General features: G+C 42.4%; 1 protein-coding gene across 2 annotated transcripts in view; it reads left to right on the plus strand.

The window, feature by feature from the left end:
- Positions 1-12470, plus strand: part of TMEM192 (transmembrane protein 192) — a 29704-nt gene extending 17234 nt beyond the window's left edge. The window contains exons 4-6 of one of the 2 annotated variants that reach the window (XM_059374220.1): positions 1741-1875; positions 8729-8831; positions 9145-12470. In XM_059374220.1, the coding sequence (XP_059230203.1) occupies positions 1741-1875; positions 8729-8831; positions 9145-9283 (377 nt within the window). In that variant the 3' untranslated portion in view covers positions 9284-12470. The remainder of the gene's footprint in view (positions 1-1740; positions 1876-8728; positions 8832-9144) is intronic. The other variant, XM_059374228.1, reaches the window with a different exon arrangement.
- The last annotated feature ends 7882 nt before the right edge of the window (positions 12471-20352 follow it).

A 20352-nucleotide genomic window follows, 5' to 3' on the forward strand; every position in this document is an offset into this window, starting at 1 on the left:
ATACTTGTTTTTGGCCAGAAGATGCCACTATAACCTTTCCTCCCACCCACTGAAGATAAAAGCAAAAACCCATTTTTAACTTAAAGACGGTATATGCAGTATAACCAAAGTAATGTTCAGTCTCTTAAGTGATCGGTCTGGAAATAGTACTTTTGAGGCCCACCAAGGGTTGTCTGATCCTTACCTTTCTGCTCACTTTCAAATTCTTGCTAACATATGACCCTTAATATTTCTAAGCAATTAGACCCTTACTTTTAATTGCAGATGGCATGACTTTTATGTTGCTCATATAAGGACCCAGAAGATCAAAGAAACTGGGGCAGGTATTGACCTTGTTTCTACTCTAAGTATTTTATCTTATATGAAGAATGAAAAGGTAAATCCATGAGGATGTAGAACATCCAGCTAATCAGATGAGTGTTTCTATGGCATGTGATAGTATTGTGGGCTAGTGATTAACTTCATCCTGATACCTTTTCTCTATAAAATCGGTGAAATAATATTTCTCACACAAACTCTGTTGCAGGAGGAAGTGAACTAACAGTACCTAGTAGGTAAAAGCTTCTGCCTTCAGCTCAGGTCATGATCCCAGGGTTTGGGGATCAAGTCCCGCCGGGGCTCCCTGCTCGGCAGGGCGTGTTTCTCCCTCTGCCTGCCATTCCCCCTGCTTGTGTGTGCTCTCTCCCTCTGACAAATAAAGAAACTCTTTAAAAATAAAACTACTACTACTAATTTTGGTTTTGTATAATCTTTAAAAATCCCAGGCACACTGCCCTACAACCCTTCCTCCAAGCAAGTCCCTGTGGCAAACTCACAGTCATACCTTACATGATGCCAAGACCCAGCCTCTTTGCTCCAGAAGTTTACTTTTCTTCTGCGCTGTATTCTTCAAAATGAAAGTACAAAACAAGGCTAATGATCTTTAAAACCAAATAATGGATATGCTAAGTGTGTGTGGGGAGGAACAGTTCATATTGATCATATAGTATCCAAGCACCATCCCAAGTATTTTTCACATATTAACTTCATTCATTCCTCACAAGAGCACTGTGAGGAAGGTACTGTTGTTCCCATTTTTCAGACAAAGAAGTTGAGGAGCAGATGTGTCAGGTCATTTGTCCATAGTCAGCAGCATGTCCCAGATGTCCAGCCAGGTGGTCCACATAACTGCAACATTCTTAACTTCTGTGCAGTTTTCTGCTGGTACATTATGTGACCAGGATGGGCAACCATGGTCCTCAAGAGCCTCTGGGTTCAGAAGAACTGGGATAATGCAAATTTCCAGAAATTTCATCCTTATGTATTTATTTATTTGAGAAAGAGAGAGTAGGGGGAGGAGCAGAGGGAGAGGGACAAGCAGACTCCCTACTGAGCACGAAGCCCAACAGGAGGCTGGATCCCATGACCCTGAGACCATGACCTGATCCAAAATCAAGAGTCAAACACTCAACCGGCTGAGCCACCCAGGCATCACTGCATCCCTTTTTAAATGCACAGGGGACTTCATGCAATGTCATTATTAATAATTGTAGAGAACAAAAAATCGTAACTTGGTTTTTAAGAAAATCCAGATTCTTATTAACTCTTAGTTGCATTGGGGGTTTTTCCCTCTAGAAAGCAGCAGTTTGGGGTTTTTACCAACGCTCCCTTCACCGCTCCATATAACAGGGCCTGGGTATGCACCTGCCTTGTGGACCCCATCTGGGCTCTGCTAACCCTGCACTTCTCTGTCCTCTGCAGGCAGCACAGCTCTCCTCCTCGTGCTGTGCGTGCAGCACTCCTTCCCGGAGCCCAGCAGGCTGTATCTTGACCTCATCCTGGCCATCCTGGGCCTGGAACTGATCTGTTCCCTGACCTGTCTGCTCATTTACACAGGTGAGAATTACAGCGAGACTGTTGGGCCAAAGATCATTAACCAGTTGTTTCATCCCTGATCATGGAAGCGTGGCCATTATCTTTGCGGCAAGGTTTTCCTAGCGGCTGGGAGCCTGTTGAGCACCTGTACTTTTCATTGCTGACCACTTGGAAACTTGCATGATTTCAAACCAACAGCAACATACCAGTGATGCTTCTAAATTTGTGTCATAAACTAATTTTTGTCAAAAACAAAACAAAACAATACAAAAACCCAATTTTTATCAAGTCAAGTGACACCTTATCTTTAAAAAGGACCAAAAACAAAAAAATTGAAAAGACCCACAGACATTTGCTTCTTCAAAGGCAACTGAGATGTAAGTCTGGCATTTAAATTCAAAATGACAAAATACAAAATAAATGAGTAAATATGTGTGCAAAACTGCATTTAGCCTAGACTTGCTTTAGGATAAACCATTTAGGAACTCATTTTCTAAATTTAGAGCTGTCTAAGGATTGATCTATTTGTCTCTCTGTGTCTCTCTCTCTTTCTCAGAACTCTCAGGGGTTAAAATTAAAGGAAGCTTTACTTTAGAGGGGTGCCTGCGTGGCTCAGTTGGTTAAGTGGCTGATTCTTGATTTCGGCCCAGGTTAGGATCTCAGAATCCTGGGATCAAGCCCCACATCAGGCTCTGTGCTCAGTGGGGAATCTGCTAGAGGATTCTCTCTCTCTCTCTCTCCCCCTGCGCGTACTCTCCCTCTAAAATAAACAATCTTAAAAAAAAAAAAAAAAAAGCTTTAGATATATTAACGTGAAAAACAGTTGGAAGAATACTTTTTTTTTTTTTTTGGAAGAATACTTTTAACAGAAAAAAATGCAAGCCCTGGAAAAATCTAGGTTTCATTCCTGCTGCAATATGGACACGCAGTAAAATCTGTCCAGAATAGTAGCTAATTTTCTGGCACTGCTTAACAGTTATTTTGTGATAATAAAATATCTTGTGTATCCATTTTGAAAAAGGTCATTTCTTTTTGCCAAGAAGGGCAAAGTCACACAGGTCACAGCTTATGTTTCACTTTACTGATTTTTTTTTTTTTTTCTGTGCATCTCCTTAGGCCAATAGGAGAGCATTTAGAATATGAATGGTATTACTACTTTGTAAATGTGAATGTCACATTATTGATTGATCTTTATAAATGTTTCTATAATTATTAGCTAACAATGAGCCAAATTATGGATAGGATTACATTTTGTACCTCTTTTTAAAAAAATAAATGTATATCACCCACTTAACTTCCTAGAAAAGAATGAAACTAGTTGTTTTGTTGTTGTTGTTGTTTTAAGATTTTATTTATTTATTTGAGAGAGAGAGAGAAATCATACGAAAGGAGGGTGGGGCAGACAGAAAGAGAAGCAGGCTTTCGGCTGAGCAGGGAATCCAATGCAGGACTTGATTCTGGGACTCCAGGATCATGACCTGAGCTGAAGGCAGTCCCTTAACCAACTGAGCCACCCAGGCCCCCAGAATGAGACTAGTTTTAAAGTAAGATTAGTTTTTCAATATATAAGAAACAGCTTGCTATTTCAGTAAAGTGATCCATATGACAAATGAATACTGAATTACCTTTTTGATTGAGATCAGTTCCAGTCTACGACATGTCTGTCAGATGCTATAAATAAGGTTATAGTTTAGGTCTGAATAGAGAATTCACTTACCCCGTTACTTTAGTACTCTACAACTTTTATTTACTACAAGGGGTGCAGGCCTTCTTGTAGTAAAGATCTATAGAATGCTCTGTGACATAGAAGGAGGTAACAACAATATTCCAAAGATCATGTGAATGTCAATCATGTAAATAAGGGAAATTAATACTATTAAAATGTAGTCCAAGATTTATTTCTCTAGGACTTACTGTACTATTTTTAAAGGATTTAAAAGGATTTGCTGTAGCATCTATAATTAATTATAAATAAGACATCTAAGAGATAAAAACAAAAACAAAATCCTGAGAGTGTTTAAGAGTTAAAGGAAACAGATATTCCAAGAATCCTGACAGGAACTCATTTTTACATTTGGACACAAGTAGTTACATGACACCTAAAATTAAACAAAAAGGGTTTTATTTCATTCTTTTCCATTTATTTTAATATATTGCCTTCTAATTAAAAAGAATTGCTTTATTCTATACTCAAAGACTTTGTAGCATATTTCTTCTTTACTTTATATTAATTTTTAAATTTTTATCTGAATAAAAACACCATTAAAAAACTATCTTGTTGGGGTGCCTAGGTGCCTCAGTGGGTTAAGCCTGTGTCTTCAGCTCGGGTTATGATCTCAGGGTCCTGGGATCAAGTTCCACATCAGGATCTGCTCAGCGGGGAGCCTGCTTCCTCCTCTCTCTCTCTCTGCCTGCCTCTCTGCCTACTTATGATCTCTCTCTCTGTCAAATAAATAAATGAAATCTTTAAAAAAAAAAAACTATCTTGTTAAATCTCAAATGAATATGCTTCCTACTGTAAGAAAACCTGATAATTGGTAATTCACACTCTCAAAGTAAATAGATGGTTTAGATAGGAAAGGTTTATGATAATTGTAATTATAAACTTAGGGTTTCTGCAAATACTTAATTTCTTTAGAAGATTCAAGTATGAGTGTTTTACCTCCACATCCTCAAGAGTAAGCTTAATTTATTAAATTACAATGTTTCCTTAAATATACTATAGGGTTTTTGGGGTTTTTTTTAAGCAGGCTTACCGAGCCCAGTGCGAGGCTTGATGCAGGGCTCAGTGTGGGGCTCCATCCCAGGAACCTGGGATCATGACCTGAATGGAAGGCAGACCTTAACCTACTGAGCCACCCAGGTGCCCAAGACCTTTTTATTTTGTCAGACTGTTGTGTGTCTTTTATTTCTGTCCCCTTTTACTTTAATACTATGTAGCTGTTATTTCCTGTCCCCCAGTTCAAGAAACTTACATTTTTTTCTAAGCTTCTTCCTTTATTCAGGGATTATTTCGGGAAAATACCATTTTAGAAAACTAAGATGTAAACACTGAACAGTTCAGATTCACTCGTAGACATCACATAACAGGTTCAATTCTCAGCCTTCATTTTTACTGGATGACCTTGGACATAGTTTACCTCCTGGAAGCTTACCCCTCACTAGCTTCAGGCCTCTGGTTTTTCTGGTTTCCTGCCTGCCTCAATGGGGCTCCCTAGTCTGCTCTGTTGAGGGCTCTCCCTGACCTGTTGGAGGGAGCTCCGCAGCTCGGTCTGTCTCCTCTAACCTGCAAGCTAGAGCACATCAGGTTTTGTGCCAGTGCCATTCAAAGCCAGAAGGTGCTTCTCATTTCCAACTTCCTTGCTGTACCTGAAAGTCAAAGGCATCTAGGTACTGGGCACGCTTGGTTCTTCTGGTGGCATACTGTGTGCTTCCTCCTGGTCCTTCCTGGTGGACCCTCTGCACATCTCCCAACTTTCTCACTTTTTAAATTTTATTTCATCTATTTATTTGAGATAGAATAAGAGTGAGAGAGAGAGCACAAGCACGGGGAGCAGCAGGCAGAGGGAGAGGTTAGACTCCCTGCGGCAGGGAGCCGGATGTGGGACTCAATGCAAGGACCCTGGGATCATGACCTGAGCTGAAGACAGCTGCTTAACTGACTGAGCCACTTAGCCCCCCCCCCCACCACACAACTTTCTCACTTTTAACCTCTTCACTCCAACTTCTTGAGCCTAATTCTCAGCTGAAAGTACACATTCGAATCACATGAGGAGCCTGGAAGTTCCACAAAAGGAGAAACAGAGTGTCTCATGACTCTGCGTATATATCCAAGACATTTCCACAAAAACACATACACAGTTGTTCAAAGAAGTGCTGCTTATAATAGCCCAAAGGGGAAAACATCTAATTGATGTTATGATAAACTGATGGATAGATAAACAAAATGTGTTCAATCTATACAACAGAATATTACTCAGTCCTAAAATGGAATGACTACATGGACTGATGTACTAGTATGTGCTGCAATGTGGATGAACGTTGAAAACATTATGCTAAGTAGAACCAGTCATTGCGAAGACAGTCTATGTATGAGCCCATGGATATGCAATGCCCAGAACAGGCACATGTACAGAGAGGAAATAGATGAGCAGTTACCTAGAGCCAGAGGGCAGGGGGCAAATAGAGAATGACCACTAATGGATACTGGGTTTCTCTTTGGGGGTATGAATGTGTTCTAAAATTGACTGTGGAGGTGATTGCCTAGTGCTCTGAAATACTGAACCATTGACTTGTATACTTCCAATGGGTGAATGCATGATATGTGAATTATATCTGAAAACTTGTCATGAAAAAGGAAATAATGGCATGTGGAGCTTTTACAAAATGTAATGTGGGGGTCTGACCTGCCCCTCCCCCCGCCCCAGCCCATTCCCATGGCAGATACTCTCATCTATTTGGTGTAATTCTCATGTCCATTCGGGGTTGACAGTCACTGCCTCCTTCTCCCCTGGTTTTTTCCCCCCTCGTAGCCATCTCTGGGGGAGACAACTCATGTCAGCCCGGTCCCAGAGTTATTGTTCAGGCAGGGGAGAGCCCAGCCCAGTTAACTGCTGTCCAGGGTGCAAATTGCCCCAGTTGCTGTCACCCCTGAGAGGTGGAGTGGCCTTACCGTGTCTGCTTCTCTGCCTCTTTGCCACTGACTTCCCCCACTTGCAGTACCGGGACTAGGTGGCTGAAGCCACACAGATTCATTTTCTCACAGTTCTGGAGGCTGGCCTGTCCAAGGTCAAGGCATGGACAGGCTTGGTTTCTCCTGAGCCTCCCTTCCTGAGCTGCCTTCTGTGGGTGTCTTCACATGGCCTTGTGCTCTGTGCAAGCACATTTCTCCTGTCTGATCAGGGCCCCACCCTTATTACCTCATTTAATGTTAAATACCTCACTGGAGGCCGTATCTCTAAAGACCATTGCTTCGGGGTGAGGGCTTCAGCATGTCAATTTTCAGGGAACACGGTTCAGTCCATAACATCACTTACCCTCACAAGCTGCCAAGTTCATCAATGGCCTCCAAACTGCTGCATCCCCTGGGTCCTCTCCATGTCTTCACCTTCCTGGCAGTGACTGCTCTTTCCCGGTTCTCCTCCCTCTCTGGAGATGCATTTTCATTCCTTTTAACAGATTCTTCCCATCTCTTTACTATTAGTGGGTGTCAGCTTTCCCGCATCCTTTTTCTCTACCTACTGAAAGTTACGGTCCCCACACTAGTAGACAGTCCTCAGGTGAAGAGAGTCATCCAGACCTTTGTATTCACCTGCTCAGTGATCATTTCCATGCTGGTGTTCCAGTGTACCAAGACAGAAGTGACCTGAACATCTGTCTCTTCTTCCAAACCTTCCCCCATCCTGTCCCTCCTCCCCTCTCTCTGCTAAGAGCATCAGCCTGCAGCTCCTGCTCAATTCAAAACCTTTTTGTCATCCTGGATTCTTTCTTCCCACTTACTCTCTCCCCTCCCTCAGTCATCAATCCTGTTCAGTTGGCCTGTCTCCCATATCTGTCTCCTCCCCTCTGTCACTGTCACTGCCTCAATGAGACACTCATCACATCCTGTGTGGATAATTCCCATAGGCTTGCTACTGCTGTCCCTTCCTTGTTCTCTTAACTTTGTATTCCTTCCTTCTGCCAATGTAATTGTATTCAGAAGTAACTCTTATCATTAACAATTTCCCTGTTCAGAGTTTTCTGAAGTCTTGGTGTGGCATAAAAGACCCTCCATGAGGGGTACCTGGGTGGCTCAATGGGTTAGGCCTCTACCTTCGGCTCAGGTTATGGTATCAGGGTCATGGAATCGAGCCCCACCATCTGTCTCTCTCTGCCTGCCTTTCTGCCTACTTGTGATCTCTCTCTGTCAAATAAATAAAAAAATCTTTAAAAAAAAAAAAAAAAGGAAAATAAAGAAAAGGTCCACCATGAGCTGGCCCTACTCATCCCTGCCCTTCAGGGGTGATGGTGAGCTTCTTTCAGTGACTCCCATATACTCTCAGGACAAAATATCAATGCCTTGGCAGTCACTCATGTCTTGCCTGCCTACCTTTCCACCCGCTCATACACACACACAAACACACACCCCTTGTGAGTGCACACACACACCCCTTCTCAAGGTCTAAGTATTTGTTCAGGCTCTTCCCACACCTAAATCACCCTTCTTCTCTCCTCCCCTAGTCCGTGCAGTTCGTTTTCCTGTTTCCCCCAAGACTGGACTCAAGCCCCTCCATCCTCCTCCATGATCGTCCCTCCCATCCCAGTTCTGCTGAGTTAAGGGGCTGCTTTCCAGGGCTGCCACAAGCTCCTCATGCAAGCTTCGATTTTGGTTCTTTTCATACTGTCTTGGAATGTAGACTGATGATCTGTATTTTTCCCTGAAATAGTAGCTCTTTCTATAGGATAGTATCAACAGTGGAGGTTGTTGGAAAAAAGTCATGGTTCCTGGACTGGAAACCCCCTACTTATTTAACTTCTCTGGGCTTCACTTTATTGTAGAAGGTAGGGGTCATAAGGGCATCTGCTTCAGGGGGTGGTTCTGAGAACTGGATGAGGCTGTCCATGCACAATAGTTCACCTGTGCCTTCTGTCTTTTAAATTTTCCAAAAAATCGTAGCTGTTATTATGACCAGTAATAATGACACTCTCTGTAGTCCAGTGTTTATTTCAGGCCTGCTCACAGATTTTCAATAAACCTGTTTTTTCACTTTATGAAGCATTTTCGTCCATATTAACTTACTTGAAAAGCATAGCCAATTATTATAATTTGAAAAAATGGACGTAAAAGTTTTTTTCATAATTAGGTAACCTGACTATAATGACTTTATTATTTCAGTGAAAATTCGAAAATTTAATAAAGCCAAACCACAACCTGATGTACTTGAAGAAGAAAAAATCTATGCTTACCCCAGCAATATTACCTCGGAGATTGGATTCAGGTAAGCTTCGGGTGGGGAATGAAAGACTAGAGAAAGAGAATTATGAGGCTCCCCTGCCTTGAAAATCTAGGAAACATTCTTATGCTTGGAATTTATGATTATGCATATGTGCCTTAGATTTAAGTTTGATTTGCTTACTCCCATTCCCCTGGATAAAACCAAGTCTGATGAAAGAACCTCATTTTGGAATATTACCTTGGCTTACAGCATCTTAAGAAAAAGTCCCAAATACAATACGCTGTACTGGAAACTGGGAGGGGACCCATTTGCAAAGAGACAAGCGAGTATTGGTGAATATATTGATTCTTCGCAGGCCTATTTCAAGCCTAGAAGAGATCGTTGAAAAGCAAGGAGACATAATTGCCTACCTGAAGCGACACAATGCCCTGTTGAGTAAGCGCTTGTTGACTTTCACTTCCTCTGACCTTGACTCTCCGCCTGGTCACCTGTGAGCTGCTCAAGGTCAGGAGAGCAGTTGCAGAGGAATGCAGAGGAATCTAAGACTGATCGATGACCTGACAAGCTCTTCTCAGGAATGCCAGTTTTTGCCAGATAACATTTGACAATTTTGGTTGGAAACTTTAATTTTGCTCTCACCTGCATGGCTCTTTAGTAGGTGAGACTTTTGGGTCACTTGAAAGCATTTCATAGAGCCTGGATATCTCGAGGAGAACGTCTGTTTTTGCACATTTTGAAGTTGTTTAACTGTCTGGTTTATCCTACGATCAAAGGTGTAGTTTAAACGACTCTTCCTGCCCAAGATTAGAACCCGGTAATAATTTGGCTATGTATATGGAGGTAATCTGACGCGATGATCTAGTTGAAACAATGGTTTGATCAAGTAAGTTTTCTCCACTCTTAAACTGATGAGAGAAGTCATTATTTTTTGTGGTTAATGTTGTTTTCCCCTGCAGAGCCTCATCATGTACTCGAAGTGCTTGTGTGCTTGTAGGGATGACAGCTTGGCCTCTGTAGCTCTTATGGAGAACATCCTCTTTGTACGACCAGTCTCAGTAGGTGGTTGACTATGCAAACTCCTGTAGTTTTCCATTCTCCAGAAATAAGATAATCAAGATCACTTGGACCAGTGTCAGACTGACCAGTGTTGCTTGTTACGTCAGCAGCACCTTCCACTTACAACAGCTGACATACTTCAGAGAAAACTTGAGAACATTCCCCTTATTTTAATCCCTCTTCAAGAAGTTGCCATGTGTTTCAGTATTGACTATACCTTGATTCGATCAAGAAAAGTATGTTCTTTGGCTTTAAGTTGATCCAAAAAACATCTTTTTTAGCCTTGAATTATGCTTTCTTAAGTTTTATTTATTTGAATAATCTCTATACCCTGTGTGAGGCTCGAACTCACAACCCAGAGATCAAGAGTCACATGCTTTTCCAACTGAGCCATCTGGTCCACCTTGGATTATACTTTAAAATTATGAGACTAAGATGTCACATAAACTTACATATAGATATCAATCATATCTAATTCTCCAGGTGAAATGAAGCATTTTTATGAGTAAAGGGCATTATTTCCCCAGTTTTCCTAGTTTGCCCCTTTAATTCATCCATTTGCATTGGCACCTTTATGCGCTGCCCTAGAAAGCTTAATTGAGGGGAGGCGCTATTTGCAATCATGTGTGTTGGTCCATTAACTGAATAATCAAGATCTCATTTGAAAATCCATACACTATACACAACTATTTGGCAGGGGCTGTATTGATTTTGTCACATCCAGGTACTTAGGAGGACGAACACCGGTTTCCTTTAGATCTAGTCACTGCTGGGACATTCTAAAAGTTCTCTGTCAAGAGAAAAGTGATGGTGTGTCACCCATAGTCAGTCCCCTTGAGGCCCCAAAATGGCAACATTCACAAACTAAAGCCAAATAGCATTTTTAAAAATTCAGATCATATCCAAGTTTCCTAACTTATTTTCTCCCTTCTTCTTCTTCTTTTTTTTTTTTTCCTCTTTCCTTCCTTTTTAATAAGTATATCTCAAAGCCATTGCCTTCTCCGGAAATCTGTCTCTGTGTTCTGGAAGAATCTGTAAACTGCTTTTGTTGGTCTGCAAACTCCTCAAGAGCTTTCCTGGGTATAATCTGAAACTGGCCCTTGTACATGGAGGGCTGGGAGAGACCAAAGAAAGGGGCAGACCCCTCCATACTGCTTAATAAACCAAGAAACTGACTTGTATTTACAAGGCTTGTCTGGGGTGCCCACAAGGTGAGCAGATCCCTGCATCCACCCGCCAGAATCTTCAAAGTGTATAAGGAGGCCTTAACTGGGTTCAGTCACGTAGACCATCCAGAGCTGTCAACAGCATACCGCTGTCTCAAATCTGTGTCCTTAGGCCAGCTCCCATTGTGCCAACGGTGTGCAGAACATACATTCCAAGGACAGGAGAGGGGGTGAGCAGCCTCTGATGGCCCAAGTCCAGCTCGTGGGTGAACTGGCAGTCATATCCTCTCAATGACCTCCCCACAACAGCCTTCAGCTATTTTCCTTTTAAAAAGGAAAACACCAGGGTACCTAGGTGTCTCAGTGGGTTAAGCCTCTGCCTTTGGCTCAGGTCCTAGGATTGAGCCCTGCATTGGCCTCTCTGCTCAGTGGGGAGCATACCCCCCCAACCAACGCCTGTCTCTCTGCCTACTTGTGATCTCCGTCAAATAAATAAATAAAATCTTTTTAAAAATAAATTAATAAATAAATAAGGAAAACACCAGTAGTAGATGATTCTTACTTAGTTTTAAGTTCACTTGGAGTCTGTAGTCAGTTTCTAGTGTTTATAGGATGAACTTTGGCTTACAGAGAAAGCTATAGTTAAAAAGTTGGCATACTCAGATTCTGCTTGCTGTCTGTAGAACCACAAAGACTTTTCTAAACTCAATAATGAACATATCAAACAATAAGAAAAATTTAACAAGGTATCAAAACCAGGAAAACAGGGTAATGAACAAAGCATTTTAAATGCTATTCACCAGGAAGGTGGTGTGCTAGTACAGCAGATAAAATTAAGATGACCCTGGTTTGTAAGGAGGAAGGAGGGGACTAGGATTTCTAGGCTCTGTGCTAAGTGAAATAATGGCTGTCAGCCCAAGGAACTGGAACTTGGGTACCAGAGTACCAGTACCATAGTAGGGAAGGGGCTGTAGGAACTCCAGGCAAATCAGTGAGTCAAGCAAGGCAGCTACAAAGGTTACCAGCACTGTGTCAAGTTTGAACCAAAAAAATGAGGGAGTGGGGCGCCTGGGTGGCTCCGTGGGTTAAAGCCTCTGCCTTTAGCTCAGGTCATGATCCCAGCGTCCTGGGAACCAGCCCCACATCAGGCTCTCTGCTCAGCAGGGAACTAGGGCAGGCACAGTTACATTGAAAGTCAATGTATATATGTATAATATGTATTTCTATAATTTGGGGATTTTATTTCAGATGACAATAGCATCATGACTTACAAGCTAAAAGCTCGTTTTTTAGAAGACACTGTTGAAAATTATAAGGAAAAAAATAATTTGAAATCCCACTGCCAAGGAATTGTACCAATACTGCCTGCAGTCCTGTGTCTCACCCATTGTGGGTATTATCAGTCTGTTTCATTCTAGCCCATCTGATGGATTAAAATACATCATTGTTTCTCATTGTATTTCCTTGAATTTCCTTTCAATACTAATGACATTGAGCATTTTCCTCCATATTTCTCTGGCCTTTTATCAGGCCTTTGTGATATATATGGATCAGGTCTTTTGCTTATTTTTCTTCTGGGATAGTCTTTTTCTTAACAAACATAATATTCCTTTATATACCAGGATAGTCCTCAGTTTCTGTTTGTTGGAGATATTTCATTGTTTTGTGTTCTGCCATGTTCTCTTCCTACACTGCAGCCTCGATTTTATCTGCTGCAGCTCGGGTGACAAAGTTCATACCAGTGAATCCCTACAAGCCACATCAGATGTTTTCTTGTGTGAGAGCCAACAGTATCTGGAGTGAATGCTGCTGCCGCTTTCTTCTCCATCAGTACCCACTCTCTTGGTTATCTTGTGGCTTTAATACAGTTTACAATCTCACAGTTCCCAAATGTGTACCTCCAGCCAGGTCTTGAACTCCAGGCTCATGTACCCAGCTGCCTCATCTAGAACTCTAATGTCCAAGACACCTCAAACATAACATGTCCAAAGCAGGGCTGTCTGCCAAAGCTGTTCCCTGTCTCCATGGTGATGGTTCCTCTACCCCTCACATCCCATACACAGTCTCTCAGCAAATCCTGCTGAATTTTCCTTTAAAACTGATCTAGAAGCTTTCGTCTTCACGTGGATTATTGTAATAGTCTCTTAAGTGGTCTTCTAGCTTCTAACTGCCACAGTCCACTCCCCCAAACCTCTCACACACCCTTCCGAAACATCAGAATTTAATAAAATAACAAAGAGATTCTTCTAAAACATCCATCAGATTGGGGTACTCTAGTGGCTCCCTTTATCTCAGTAAAACCAAAGCCGGACAGGGACCTCCAGGGCTCTAGAAAATCTGCCCCATCTCCCACCTTTAACTCCTCTCTCTCATCCTACTCTCCCACTGCTGACTGTTTCAGCTCCATTGTGAGGCCCACCTCAGACCTTTGTAGCTGCTGTTCCATCTACTTGGGATGATCAATTCCCATATACCCTTCATCCTTCAAGTCTTTGTAAAATGTTACTTTCTCAGTGAGGCCTGCTCTGGACCACTATTTAAAACTACGGGCAGGCGTCTACGGCCATACCACCCTGAATGCGCCCGATCTCGTCTGATCATAAAACTACAGCTTTCCACACACTCAGTACTTTCTATCTCCCTTACCCTTGTAGGGGCTTATACTCTGTCACCCCAAAATAGGCCACTTTGACTTATTATTTGGAATTAAAGATGCTTGAGAAACAGCAAATGCAGGGACACCTTTGCCTGCCTCTGTCCCCCTGACAGGAGATTATAAATCTCCCCAGTGAAAAGTGTCCTCCCTGTAGCAGGAGGGTAGAAGACACCCATATGACCAGGGATAGGATTTTGGGCTAGAGACTATAGAGATTTTTTTTTTTTTTTTTTAACAGACAGAGATCACAAGTAGGCAGAGAGATAGGCAGCAGGATCCCTGTCGAGCAGAGCCTGATGCGGGGCCCGATCCCAGGACCCTGGGACCATGACCTGAGCCGAAGGCAGAAGCCTAACCCATTGAACCACCCAGGCACTCCGGGCTAGAGACTATATAAATGAACCTTGTTACTTCTTTATCAGTTCACTACCCCCAAGCCCAAACCCCTTTGTCTTGTCCATTTTTCATAAATGTATTGTTTCTTTCTCTTAAAGGTTTGTAAGTTTCCTGCATTGATCGCTTGAGTCTCATCTTTTTTATGGGGCTTTTTTGATGGAACTTCAAACCACCACCAAAGGGCACCTGGGTGGCTCAGTCCTTAAGTGTCTGCCTTCAGCTCTGGTCATGATCCGAGGTTCTGGGATCCAGCCCCACATAGGGCTTCCTGCTCTGCAGGAAGCCTGCTTCTCCTTCTCCCCCTCCCCCGGCTTGTGTTCCCTCTCTCATTGTGTGTCTCTCTCTGTCAAATAAATAAAAAAATTTTTTGAAAAACAAAACAAAACAAAAGTTCATCCAGTAAATGGTGTTGAGACAGCGAGGTAACCCATTAAGGGAAAAAACGGGTTTGTGAAAGGCTTTCCATCTGAAATGGAACTGGAGAATATGAAATGGAGAACATCACATAGGCCTTTAGAAGCATGGAATTTAAGAAGTGAGACTGATTTCCCATAAATGCCTGTTTTTCAGAAGATAGACTTATCTCCTAACCAATGAACATCAACCAAGAATCTCTCCCCATCCTCAAGCAATGAATTTATTGTTTGAACTCTAGCGGGACCCCCCCGCACCCCCCCCCCCGCCAACTCCTTGCCCATAAATACAGTCTGTCCCAAATCCTTAACAAACTCACCTGTAGCTTGCTAGAACTTGCATTCCCTGAATTGCAGTTCCTCTGCTATTCCCGGATAAACTCAAATTTCTGATAATTTGAGCTTGCTTCAGTTTACCCCTTGATTTAGGTTAATAGATTATTATATCTCTACCTTAGAATTCGTATCTAATAAATCCTAGCTGACTCAAAGACTTCACTGTTTAAAATGAAACTATGAAAGTACTATAAATTATGGGAGAGGTTTTTAAAATTCAGAGTAAGGTAACTTTTTGAAGTTTGGCATAGAAGCCATAAATGAAAAACCTGACATATTTAACTACATAAAAATTTGAATTTCCCCTTGCACAACCTCTTATGAGATGAATAAACCAAAAGAAGACAAAAAACTGGATTAAAAAAAATATTTACAGGGATGGTTGGGTGGCTCGGTTGGTTAAGCCTCCGCCTTCGGCTCAGGTCATGATCTCAGCGTCCTGGGATGGAGCCCTGTGTCGGGCTCCCTGATCATCGGGGAATCTGCTTCTCCCTCTGTCTGCCACTTGCTCTGTCTGTATGCCTTCTCTCTCTCTCTCTCTGACAAATAAGTAAATGAAATATTAAAAAGATACATTTACAATTAATGTCACAGACTGTGACTGATTTATAAAAGGGAAATGTGTAGTTGGCATAGGCTCCTAAAACCCTTGAAATTTCCTAAAAGCTCTAGGACCATCTTTTGTTGTAACAGTTGGTCTTTAAGCGGGTTTCTGAATAGTCCCAGAGCCACAAAAATGAAAGGAGTGGCTTATTTTTCATAACAAGCCCCTTTCAACCACACCTGAGTTTTTGGTAAATCCCCTAAGGAAAGGGGCTGGTTGCCTGGAAGACCAATCACATGACAGAGAGTCTGAACTTTTTTTTTTTTTTTTTTTTAATTTGACAGCTAAAGAGAACACAAGTAAACAAAGCGTTAGAGAGAGGGGGAGAGAGAGCAACAGGCTCTCCGCTGAGCAGGGAGCCTGATGCGGGGCTCGATCCCAGGACCCTGGAATCATGACCCCAGCCGAAGGCAGCCGCCCAACCAACTGAGCCACCCAGGTGCCCCGGAACTTTTTTTTTTTTTTCTTTTTAAGATTATTTATTTATTTGACAGAAGAGAGAGTAGAAGAGCACAAGCAGGGGGAGAGGCAAAAGGAGAGGGAGCAGCGGTCACCTGCCAAGCCGGGAGCCTGATGTGGAACTTGATCCCAGGACCCTGGAATCATGACCTGAGCCGAAGGCAGTCACTTGACCCACGGAGCCACTCAGGCACCCTGAGTTGGAACTTACAGTCCTCCTATGCTGACCTGTGGTGGAGGAAAGAAACTAGGTAGCTAGGAGATGAGTGGGGGTGAGACTGAACTGTATAATCCCTTTCTACCTCTTGAATTTTGAAACTTGATTTTTATACCGATTCAAATATTACATTAAGTTTTTTTTTTAAGATTATTTATTTATTTGGGGCGCCTGGGTGGCTCCGTGGGTTAAAGCCTCTGCCTTCGGCTCAGGTCATGATCCCAGGGTCCTGGGATCTAGCCCCGCATCGGGTTCTCTGCTCAGCAGGGAGCCTGCTTCCCTTCCTTTCTCTCTGCCTGCCTCTCTGTCAAATAAATAAAATCTTTAAATATATATATATATATATATATATATATATATATTTATTTATTTATTTATTTAAGAGAGGGTGGGGGAGGAGCTGAGGGAGAGGAACAAGCTGACTCCACACTCAGCATGGGAGGGAACCTTGATCCTACTGAGCCAAAACCAAAATGGTCATTTAACCAAACTGAGCCACCAGATGCCCCTACATTTAAGATTTTAGAAAGGAAAGCAAAAAACACGCAGCTCACAGGTCAAACATAGTGGCTAAAAATCATGTGAAAAAATGTTCCACCTTATTTTTAAGATTTTATTTACTTATTTGACAGGTGGGGGGTGGGCAGGCTCCCTGCTGAAGCAGAAGGCCTGATGCAGGACTCAATCCTAGGACCCTGGGATCATGACCGGAGCTGAAAGCAGAGGCCCCAACCCACTGAGGTACCCAGGCGCCCCAATGTTCCACCTTATTACCTATGTGGGAATAGAAATTAAACTGGGTATACTGCCAGAGAGGGAGACAAACTGTAAGACTCTTAACTAGAGGTTCATATACGTTAATGGTGTTGGATTCAGCTGCCTCCCCTTTCTAAACTCCCCTACATGTTCTCCAACTGACCAATACTGACCCATAGCTAGGGACATTTCTATACCCCTTATTCATCAGGAAGACATTACAGAAGATGAAACCTTCCACCTACAACAACCTTAAAGATACAAGGTCAAATTTGTTCAGGGGGGAAACGATGAGGGAGCCGAAGGCTAGCTAAAGACAAAGCATAGGCTGACACCCTGCAACCTCCCCCTCTCCCTCCACACTCCTGGGTGGGACAAGTGTGACGTTCTACCAGAATCTCCCAACTATCTTAAAGTTAATGCCTTGCTAGAGGGGAAAACAATCTTAACTTGACAATAGCAGGGCCTCTGGTATCTTGTAGGTCCTCTAGCATATGAAAGTTCTTTTGAAAATCTCCCTTTTCCTTACTTCCCCCAACCCTGAACTGTATAATTAGCCACCCCTCACAATCCCAGTGCAGCAGCTCCTTCTGCCCATGGGTCCTGCCTCCGTGCTATAACAAACCACCATTTTACACCAAAAAAAAAGCAGGGGGTGGGGGGCGCTCTTAACTATAGGAAACAAGCTGAGGGGTGCTGGAGGGAAGAAAGGGGGGCTGGGGTAACTGGGTGATGGAGAATAAGGAGGCATGTGATGAGCACTGGGTATTATATACAATAGATAAATCACTGAACTCTACCTCTGAAACTAATAACACATTATATGTTAGTTAACTGAATTTAAATTAAAAAGAGTAGCAAGAGTGGGATTAGCAATACCAATTTAGCTGGAGTATGCACAAACGGATATATCAATAATGGTCAAATAAGTGGGAAAACATTCTAAGTGGTAACTTGACCTAATAATTTTGACTCCATCTTTCCTACAAAATTATTCATGTGTGAAAAGTTATATGAGTGAAGGTTTACTTCATTATTTTCTCTTTTTTTACAGATTTTATTTATTTGAGAAAAAGAGCATGAATGGGGGGGGGGAGGGAGAAAGAGAAGCAGATGCGCCTCTCAGCACAGCAGGGAGCCTGATGCAGTACTCAATCCCAGGACCCCGGGATTCATGACCTGACCCGCAGGCAGATGCTTAACTAAGTCTCCCAGGTGCCCCTACTTCATTATTTTCATATTGAGTATATGAAATGAAATGGATTCAGTAGGTGAAGGCCTCTGCCTTCGGCTCAGGTCATGATCCCGGGGTCCTGGGATCGAGTCCTGCATTGGGCTCTCTGCTCGGCGGGGAGCCTGCTGCTCTGTCTCTCTCTGCCTGCCTCTCTGCCTACTTGTGATCTCTGTCTGTCAAATAAATAAATAAAATCTTTAAAAAAAATTTATGTATATACACATAGCAGCATGAAATAATGCCTCTAATATATTGTTAAGTGAAAGAAGCATGTTGTTCAACATAGTTGTATAATGTTGTGGCATTCCACTTAGGTTAAAAATTGTGTGTGTGTGTGTGTGAGAGAGAAAACGGAGACAGAAGGATATAAAACAAACTTAATACTTCATACTGTAAAGATTGTGTAACTGTGGAATGGGAGAATGAAAGGTAGAAGGGTTGAAGGAGACTAAAGAATTTTTGGCTTTTTATTCTATTTCTGTATTCAAAATTTTTAGAGTGACTATTATTTTCTAATTAATAAAGAAATATTCCATATATAATAAATTAAAAATGTAAGTTACAACTCAGTTTATTTAGTACAACTGCTTTTTTTTTTCTTTTTTTTTTTTTAAATATTTTATTTGATTATTTTGACAGAGAGAAATCACAAATAGGCAGAGAGGCAGGCAGAGAGAGAGGAAGGGAAGCAGGCCCCCTGCTGAGCAGAGAGGCCAACGCGGGACTCGATCCCAGAACCCTGAGATCATGACCTGAGCCGAAGGCAGCGGCTTAACCCACTGAGCCACCCAGGCGCCCCTTTTTTTTTCTTTTTTTACAATTCTGCTTATTTGAGAGAGAGAGAGGGAGAGAGGGAAGAGAGGGAGAAGCATGGCTCCCCAGCTGAACAGGGAGCCCAACATGGGGCTCCATCCCAGGACCCGAGCTAAAGGCAGTCGCTTAACTTACTGAGCCACCCAGGCACTCCTACAACTGCTTTTTTAAGTAATAGTGCATGCTATACATACAAAGAAAAGATGGTACTTGAAAGAAAAGATGGTGGGAATACACAAATTTCCCATGTTTCTTCCCTAAACCACACTAAAATAGTAAAGAATTTGTTTTTTTTTTTTTTTTTTTAAAGATTTTATTTATTAATTTGACAGAGAGAGATCACAAGTAAGCAGAGAGGCAGGCAGAGAGAGAGGAAGGGAAGCAGGCTCCCTGCTGAGGAGAGAGCCCGATGTGGGACTCGATCCCAAGACCCTGAGATCATGACCTGAGCCGAAGCAGCGGCTTAACCCACTGAGCCACCCAGGCGCCCAGTAAAGAATTTGTTAAGCACGAACTCAGAATGACTGAAGAAAAGGAGAGGAAACAATTTTTTTTTTTTTAAACATAAAGCAGCAAAACTCTTCCAGAGTGTTGCTATTTCTGCTCCAAGTGTGATCTCTGGTCTGGTGCTGGCACCTGGCAAGCAGCTCACAAGAAGAGGAGGCTGGAGAGCCAAGACGTAAATCAGCTCTGTCACTAAGCATTAAGATCAGGGGACTTTTTTTTTTTTTTCCATAGCAAGATTTCTGAATCATGAAGCAGTGTGCTGATTTAAATTCCGGTGCAAACTCCTTATCTCCTAGAGGACTAGTAACTCTCTGTTAATGGTTCAAGGATTGGCTACCTGAGTGGCAGTGGTTTTCCTTAACTGTCTTTACTCCTTTGCTTCTCTCTTGAACCCACACTTCTGTCTGGCTTTTGCTTCCATTACTCCCCAGAAACTACGGTTGTCAAATAGTTGACTAGAGGCTTCCATGTTTCTCGGTCACTACTCACCCCTTACTGTCTTGGATCTCGAGAGCATCTGAGTTCATCATGGCCTCCCTGCCATTATTCTAGTCTATTCTATTCATCTATCTATTTATTTGACAGAGACAGAGATTGAGCATAAGCAGGGGGAGCCAGCAACAGAGGGAGAGGAAGAAGCTGACTCCCCACTGAGCAGGGAACCTGATCTGGGACTCAATCCCAGGACCCTGGGATCATGACCTGAGACAAAGGAAGATGCTTAACCAAGAGAACCACCCAGGCGCCCCACCTCCCTGATATTCTTGCTTTGCTCAGCTACCAGGTCTCCACAAACTTTTGGTATCTTCTCACATTCCTGGTGATCTCTTCTTAGTCTCCTTTGCTGTTTCCTCATTTTCTAGACCCAGTTCCAACAGTTATATGTAGCAAAATTCATGTTTAGTATGATGTTCTGTGATTTTTTTTTTTTTTTAAAGTACAGACGGGCA

This window comes from Mustela nigripes, chromosome 1 (genome assembly GCF_022355385.1).
Source record: "Mustela nigripes isolate SB6536 chromosome 1, MUSNIG.SB6536, whole genome shotgun sequence".
NCBI classification, from domain to species: domain Eukaryota; kingdom Metazoa; phylum Chordata; class Mammalia; order Carnivora; family Mustelidae; genus Mustela; species Mustela nigripes.